The sequence below is a fragment of the Cimex lectularius genome, unplaced genomic scaffold, assembly GCF_000648675.2.
Source record: "Cimex lectularius strain Harlan isolate CLEC.00 unplaced genomic scaffold, Clec_2.1 scaffold245, whole genome shotgun sequence".
In the NCBI taxonomy this organism is placed as follows: Eukaryota; Metazoa; Arthropoda; class Insecta; order Hemiptera; family Cimicidae; genus Cimex; species Cimex lectularius.
Window position 1 is genome coordinate 332988 of NW_019394224.1, and position 8676 is coordinate 341663.

At 34.0% G+C, this 8676-nt stretch overlaps 1 protein-coding gene and 1 long non-coding RNA gene across 2 annotated transcripts; both read left to right on the forward strand.

Moving 5' to 3' along the window:
* The first annotated feature begins 76 nt into the window (after positions 1-76).
* LOC106668331 (golgin subfamily A member 2) lies at positions 77-8148 on the forward strand. The gene is made up of 11 exons (XM_014396984.2): positions 77-183; positions 3863-4765; positions 4823-5045; positions 5104-5269; positions 5331-5472; positions 5845-6024; positions 6085-6510; positions 6713-6808; positions 6874-6982; positions 7051-7182; positions 7615-8148. Exons 1-11 carry the CDS (start codon positions 136-138, stop codon positions 7926-7928), a joined length of 2739 nt encoding a protein of 912 aa, XP_014252470.1. The 5' UTR covers positions 77-135; the 3' UTR covers positions 7929-8148.
* Positions 7189-7425, forward strand: LOC112128325. The gene is made up of 2 exons (XR_002910944.1): positions 7189-7320; positions 7383-7425. It is a non-coding gene; the product is annotated as an uncharacterized LOC112128325 (long non-coding RNA).
* Positions 8149-8676: the final 528 nt, after the last annotated feature.

The window sequence follows — 8676 nt, forward strand, 5'->3', positions numbered from 1 at the left end:
ATACGCCAAAATTTTTCTTTAAAATAAGAAAATTAGTCGAGGGAGGTTTTTCTCTTGTCAAGCCGTCTGTGAGCGATCAGCTGTGCAAGGCGGATCACTTATGTTTTAATCGTTGACGGATGGGGAAGTTCCAGCATGGCAGAGACGTCCAAAGCCGAGAAATTGGCCGCAGCCAAACGAATGGTAAATAAAAATAATAAAAATGCGAAAAAAGGGCACAAATTTAATAAAATCCGGCCCATTGATATCAATTTATCAAAACTCGATCCATTCAGAGTTGTCCCAGTTGTCAATAAGGTTTCACACAATTAAACGTACATTTGTTATTACGTTGTCTCATTTTTCTTTACACTTATCATTGAATTTCCCAAGCTCTTTGCGTTTCATCCTTAAAGGAAAACGTGATCTTTTAAATCAATTTTCATTTGTTTTAGTGAGTAATAAATAATTTACGTACTATAAACAACTGTCACTGTCAACACAGTGTGTACAAAACCGATGTTACCTGTTTTTCATATTAATTAGTATTATCAGGTATTTGAAGTGTTTTATCAGTCATTATGATAATTGTGACAGGTTGTATAAAGACATTGTAGTCTCGATGTTTGATTTCATGTTGATATTGATTACAACTGTTTATCAACTCAGTGAAACTCGTATAAAAATCAGTAAGTCATCAATTAAATCAGGAGTTAGAAATGAAGTTTCATCAGACATAATGATATGCAATTTTTTGTTGATTGAGTGCGGTAATTTGACTCTGGGCACTGTATTTCATGTGGGTATTGATTACAAGTATTTATCAACTAAGTGAAACTGCATAAAAATCATTAAGTCACAAGTTGCTTTCTGGGATTGACATTTGTTTTGTACTGTAAATCAGGAGTTAAGAATGAAGTTTCATCAGGCAAAATGATACGTGATTTTTTTTTGTTGGTCAGCTGCTGAAAATTGACTCTATTTATATTGACTACTATTATTTATCAGCTAATTAACCCACATAAAATCCTAACTTATAGCCCTCAATGCTCTTTTTTTTTTCCAAAGATATTTCAACTATGAGGTTATATGAACCCTCAGTGTTTTTGAAAAAAAGCCCATTTGTAAGTATGTTGGGTTTGTATGCAGGGCTGCTGAATTTAAACCCTGAATCTTTAACTTATGGTGACGAGCGCCATGTCAATGCCTAAACTGTTGCGACCATCGACACCCCATTTTATTTTATTCTTATCACAATACACACTTTCAGGGTTTCACATGATTATTTTGTCCTATGCAACAAACCCAGGTTTTTGTAATGTTAGAATATTTCATCAGACATAAAGATATTGTGTGGCCAGGTATTGAAATTTTATTATGGGTGCTGCGTTTCATGTTGATGGACCAATTAACCCAGATAAAAACCAAACTTAACAACCCTCAACTTTTCTTTTTTCTTATCACAAGGACATACACTTTCAGTTCACATGATTATTTTGTCCAACGAAATAAACCCGTTTTTTTTTTTTTTTTTTTTCTTTTAAATTTCTATTTTTAATGGCTTTTTCCTTTGGAAATATAGCCATATCATTTTTTTAAATTTTTTATCGTTAATATTTTATTAGGTATTAGTTTTTAGCAGGTTTTTTTACTTTTTATTATTATTATTTTTAATTAATTAATTTGTTTATTATTTTTTTCTCTACCCGAGCGGGAGGAGGAAGGAGAAAGGACACCCCCAGAGGCCCCTGGTGGTCACTGGACTGGCAGAGCCTAGGAGGTGATGGCTGCCTCCTTTCTTATACTTTTCTCCGTCTTTTGTGAGGGATTTGCATGCGCCACTTTCATCCAACTCCCTCATGACGGGGTTCACTCCAACCTTTCTACCGTTTGTAATGTTACAGTATTTCATCAGATATAATGATGATGCGACTTAGTTGGTGAAAATTTGAAATTCCATTCTGAACACCGGTATTGATGGACCAACAAAATCGTAAAAAAATCCAAACTTATAACACCAAAGGTTGAACGCCAATGAAGCATTTAGTTCCAACTGTTTATAGTTTATTTGAGAAGCTCTTCACTTACATTGTAAGCATCTTCAACCTTATCCTTGCATTATTAATTTCACCTAATGAATTGTATGAAATAATTATATTTAATGAAAAGAAATACAGTCAACTCTTGGTAATTCGAAAACCAAGGGATTACAAAAATAATTCATATTATCAAGAGGGGAAAAAAATATTAAAGAGTTGATATGCATTTTTTCAAGTTATTACTTAAATTGAACATATATAAAAAAATACATGTGGAACTACATCAACTACAATTGAATGTACAATTGAACATTGTTATGCATTATTTAAAAAAAAAAATCATTTTCTGAGTGACCAGCGTTGAGAACACATTGACAAAACACTGACTGCAGAACATAACCAACTAGAGAAAATGTGAAGAACCTTTAGGCTGTAATGAAGTAAACAATACGTGAAAATTTAGAGGAATATAATTTTAAAAAAGTGTAAATTATAAGGATGGGAAGCGGCTCCATTTCAATTAATAGCAAGCTTTTTCTCCCCCTGTTACGAAAAATATTTTCTCTGATCAAGTGTATCAAAATGCACAGAATTTTTTCGATTTACCGAAGTGATTTGCTGAGGAATTAGTATTATCAAGAAATTTGAATTATCAATTTTTGAATTAATAAGAGTCAACTGTAATATAATAAAAATATATTATCAAAAATAGTAGTACATCCTCATATTAGCTTGTTTGTATTATTTTCTTTTTATTAAATATAATTATTTCATTCAATGCACTAGATGTAAATTATAAGATTAGGATAAGGTTGAACATGCTTACATAAATGAAAAGCTTCCCTAAGAAACTAATAAACAATTGGAACTAAAGGCTTTGGCTTCATTGATATTCAATCTTCGATGATGAGTTCCACCAAAAAAGTAAAAAAAAAAAAATCGTTCTTATCAATCCCCCATTAGTTCTTTTCAAAAATTCAGATACTGATATGTAACTAACTAAACTTATAATAACCCTCAACGTTTTTATTTATTTATTTTTTATTCTTAACACAACGAAATATACTTTTTGGAATTCACATGATTTTTTTTCTACTGAAACAAAAATAGAAAACCAGGTGTTTTGAATGTTACGTTACAAATAATATGTAATTGTACAGTAGTTGAGTTCTGCAATTTCGTTCATCATGTTGTTATTGATTCCGCCATCGACCCCGAACACACACTCATACACTCTCAACGTTTGAGGGGCGATGATGATGTTATATTTCACCCTCACCCCTCGTCATTCACGCTAATAAATACATGGACTCAGACAAAACATATAGACACACAACACATAAGACATATTATATACAATAAAAAAAAACCAATTTCCCCTAAAAATCAGAACAGGGGACTCTGAAACTCGCTGCAGTGCTCGAGTACCATCTTCAGATTGGATGGCATGCCTACACGCTCCCTGTAGGGAGCCAAGGCATGACATGTTTCCAGTATGTGGGACACATGGAGAAACCTTTCTCTGCATAAGGGGCACCTGCGCGGGCTTTGGCCCCGAGAGCAGGTGCCTGTGTGTTAACTGCATATGGCCTTTTTTTTTTTTTTTTCCCCCGTTATGAACTATCCATATTAGCCATGTGACAATTCATATTTGTATTCAAATTTGGGGGGGTTATTGTGAAAAAAAGGGCCAGAGGCGACGGTGGGAATCGAACCCACGACCGCGGCGTGAGAGTCTCATGCTAACCACTCGGCTACCGCTATATACTATAATTTTTGTTTCTTATGTATAGTATACTTTTTTATATACCCTATTATTATAAAATTAATGTTTTTTTTTTCAGCTCAAAGAATTTCAACAGAAAAATAAAGAACAAGCTTATGCATTACCGGTTCCTAAACCTCAGAATAATGGTGTTCATGCTTACTCAGTATCCCCAGGACAAGCTAACGAGCCGGTGCAGAATGGCCACACGCAGAAAACACCTTCATCAGTGAGTAGCCAAAGTGGGCAACAATCACCAGCTTTGATGTTCAGGAATGATAACTCTCCAGCTGATTTCTTTGATAATATTCAACATAATCCACCACCGGCTCAACCGCTGCAACCACAAAGGACAGAATTCATACCTTTACAACAGCAAAGGACTGATTTCACTCCTTTGGAGCAACAAAGGAATGATTTTAATCCTTTACAGCAACAAAGGGAAGATTTCAATCCTTTTCAGAAACAAAGGGCTGAATTCTCCCCATACCAGCAACAAAGGGCTGAATTCTCCCCATACCAGCAACAAAGGGCCGAAATCTCTCCATACCACCAACAAAGGGCCGAATTCTCTCCATACCAGCAACAAAGGACAGATTTAAATCCTTTGCAGCAACAAAAGACTGAATTCCTTCCACTACAGCAGCCAAGAACGGAATTCACTCCTCTGCATCCAGAAGGGACTGAATTATTACAGGCGCCAAGAACTGAAAGCTCACCGTTACATCCACAAAGGACTGTATTTACATCGCCGCAAGGGACTGACAGTTCACCATCACACGTAGAAAGGACTGATCATTCGGTTCCTGTCTACAATTTTTACAACCCAATTGAAACATTGAGAGATTATGACAGGGCCGAGACATCATCAACAAGCAGTCCCTCTGAAGACGAAGCGACCAGGAGAGTCCGAAGTTTGGAAGCTCAGCTTTCAGTAGAAGTTTCGAGGAGGGAAGATTCTGAAAAACATCTCCGCAGTGCTGTAAGGCTTATAAAAGTGCTATTTTTATACTTTTCTACAGAGTAATATGTATTTCAGACTGAACGAATAAAACAGCTAGAATGGGAAGTTATAAATGCAAGGGAGTCAAACAAAGAGGTTAAATCTGCTGAAAGCACAAACCATGCTAAGGGATCTTCTGAGGAATCATTAGAGGAAGAAATTAAGATTAATCTTAAAACTATTCAGATCCTTGTTTCTCAGAAGTCAAACCTCCAACAAGAACTAGCAACAGTTCAAGATGAGAATAAATTAAATAAAAGTATTTTTTTCCTGAAATATCAATTTATGACCTTTTTTAAACCAATAATACATTTTAGGTAAATGTGAAGAGCTGTCAGTCAGGACAAAAGCATTAAGAATGCAGGTTGCAAAGCTTGAACAAGAATTAAGTGAGACTGCTGAGGCCAGGCATCAGCACAATTCAATACTTAAAAAACTCGAGCTGAACCTTGCCGAAGCCAGGAACAAAGTTGAGGAACACAAGTGAGAAACGTTTTGTGGTAAAAAAATTTTGTTTTCTTATATTTGCACATTGTTTTTCCAGGAAAGAAGTAGAAGATGCCCAAAATGATATAAGGGCACTGAACCATAGAATAGAACAGTGTCAGGAAGAGAATGAAGCTCTTAAGAAAGCACTTGATGTGAAAGAACACCAGCTATCCATGGCTGAAGTAAAAATGGCCCAGGTGAGAAATATTCCAAATATAAAATAAAAATGTGCAACTAATAAACCTTACCCAATAATTTTCATGCCTTTTCATAACATTTGAAATAAATATTATCAATCACGCATAAAAAGCTATAATGAAAATATAAATAAATATTCATTGTAGGTAAAGTCCTACGGTATTGAAATTTGTAATAAATTCATCTCCTTTGAATTAGACTAAAGTTTTAAACATTAGGGGTAATTATGAACTTAAAATGTGCCTTTGTCCAACAAATTGACTATATAACAAATAAATGTTTAAAGATTTTCGGCTAGTTTGTAAATTAGTTTGTGGAACCATTAAATACAATTATATACAAAATTAATAAATAATATATACAATTCTCAGACTGGTGTAGGCAGTGTACCAACAGCAGAGGACGTTGACCAGGTCAAGTCTTTGAGTCTGGAGTGTGAAAGGTTAAAAGGAGAAATTGAGTCTATTCAGAGAGAAAAGTCTGAATTAAATTTACAGTATCAAGAGTACATAAATTCGTTAAACACCCAGATACAAATAATCAATGAAGAGGTAATGAATAAAAAAATCAAATTGAAAATGAAATATATTTCATCGGAATTTTATTTGTAGAAGGAAACTTTGCTGAGGGAGAAAAACGAAAAAATCGAGAGGGAGGAAGTGCTTGTAAGGCAGTTAGGGGAGCTTGAAAAGCAGATGACACGAGAACGCCAGGCAGGCCCATCGTTGACGACGACGAACACTCATCTGAGCGAAAAGTTGAAGGAAAGTGAGGAAAAATTAGCCTTGACTGAGACAAAGCTGTCGGAAAAAATATCTGAATGCGAGAACGTCAAAAGCGAGCTTCAATCAGTTGTACAGAGGCTGAATGAAGCAGAAGATGCTCTTGAAAGGCTGGAAATCCCTGATGCCAAAAAGCTTGAAGAAGCAATGGAGAGTGATAGGGTCGCTGCCTCGAGAGCGATAGAACAAAATACTAAACTGAAGCAGCAAGTTTCAGACCTAACTGCAGAAATAAGTGAAACTGTGGTCCGTCTTGTAAGTAAATTATACTGTGAAATTTATTGTTATATAAATTGTTTAAAAACTGAGGCGAAACTTGCATCCAAGTTCTCTACTTATTTTGGACAATGAACAAAGAAATGATTATTTTCTTCCTACAGAATCAATTTATAATTAAATTGGGGTGGAATTGTATTATTGTCATTATATTTTAATGTCTTTAACACTTTTTTTCCAGAATAATGAGAAACTTGATTTAACAGAAAAGCTGCAGCATTCGGAATATATAGTCAAAGAACTTAAATATAAAATGGAAAAGTTGAAACATTATGAGGTGAATAGGCACACAGTAAATAGGAGGATTTAATTGATTTATTTCAAATTTCATAAAACTTTCAGGAATTAACTACAGACAGTGCCGTAACACAGACACCGGTATCTTTTTATGCTGACCAAACATCCCAAACCGATGTGGACGATTTAGTTCTGCCTATGAATTACGATCATGGTCTACTTATTTTTGTATATTTATAATTCTCATATTGAAAAAATATTGAATAGTCAATTTAATTTTAGTAACGCCGGAAGCTATGCAGCTGCTTGAAAAGAAATTGAAAAAGACGATGGACGATGTTGCCAATTTGACCGATGAAAAACAGAAGCTGGAACATCTCGTAACTCAGCTTCAGGGTGAAACAGAAACCATATGTAAGCAAGAGCTGATATTAAATTTAATATTTTTGGCCCATTAAACTTTATACTAAAACTGTGGATACATCACATAATGAATTTATGAAGCATATTACAACTGTCTTACTCCTAGTCATGGAATCATTGATACTTTAGGTCTCTAACTTCTTATTATTTTATTAATTAACCAAATTGTACATGGTATATTAAATTAACAGGAAAGAAAACAGGATATGTCAACCAAAATGATCACTGATGACAAATATGACAGAAAAATCTCAAAATTAAATTAATTTTAAAATCTGTCTAATGAAAGTATGTAATTATTTATGTAAAAAAAATCTTTAGATATTAGTAACTTTTAATCAAAAGAATGTGAAAAATCAACATGACAGTTTAAATACACCATAATTTTTTCATTAATAAAACATTCCCATTAATTTTTTACAGGTGAGTATGTAACTTTGTACCAAAACCAAAGAGGCCTTCTACAAGAAAAAGCGACAGAGAGGGAGCGACAGCTGGCTGCTCTTGCCAAAGAGAGGGAAGAACTTAAAATGAAACTGGCCCAAATAAACAGCCTTTTGCCCAAAGCTCTGCCAGGCGAGGTTACACAAACGGGTGAAAGCACTGAGCCTGTAGCTGCCACCCAGATAAAAACACTCCTGACTGAAATCGAATCTAGCAGCCTTGTTCAGAATATGCTCGAACCGACTACTTTCCATCCTTGCATCCTCTGCTCTGGAAAACTCATTACTGTTTAATAATGTTAACCTGATGTTCAACATCAACACTGGTGTGTTGATTTCCCCCAAGCTAAATCAATTTTGCACTGTGTATCTATATTTATCCAATTTGTTTTTATCTTGTATAGTGTATGAAACAATGTTGTAATATATTTATATAAAGCATATGCTGAATAATTTTAATAACAATTTCTTATGTTGTAAATAGCAAAATATTGAGTGGCATGATTGGCACGCAAAAAAAAAAAAAAAATTCAGTTCATTCCTAATTTTTTTCTGATAGTCAAAAGTGTTCATTATTATTGTGTTGTTATTAATCAATAAAATTATTCATATATTTTCTATAATGAATAAGTATTTCTTTCATGTTCCAAGTTTCTTTCGATTTTTGTTATTCATGGTCTTGCCTGTTTTAAGCTTCAATTTATTGTTTAACACTGCTAAGTTGAAATTCATCAACAGTAAAGTAACAGCAAACAGAATTAAACCGTTGATTATTATTATTTTTAGTGTGCATGATTTTTTATGGTAATTTTATGAATTTATCCTTGAAATCAAACCTTATGAGCCAAGAGAATCTCAATGATTTGCAGACCTATACAAAATTAGGCTTTGATAATTATATTGACAACGACCATTTTAATTCCCAACACATAGGTTATAAGCTAAACATGTATTTATAGTTAGTAATTTAAGTACTTTTAGCATGCAATAGGTTTAGTCTTGACACGGTGCTCATCACTGTAAGGTAAAGGTCAAAAATTTT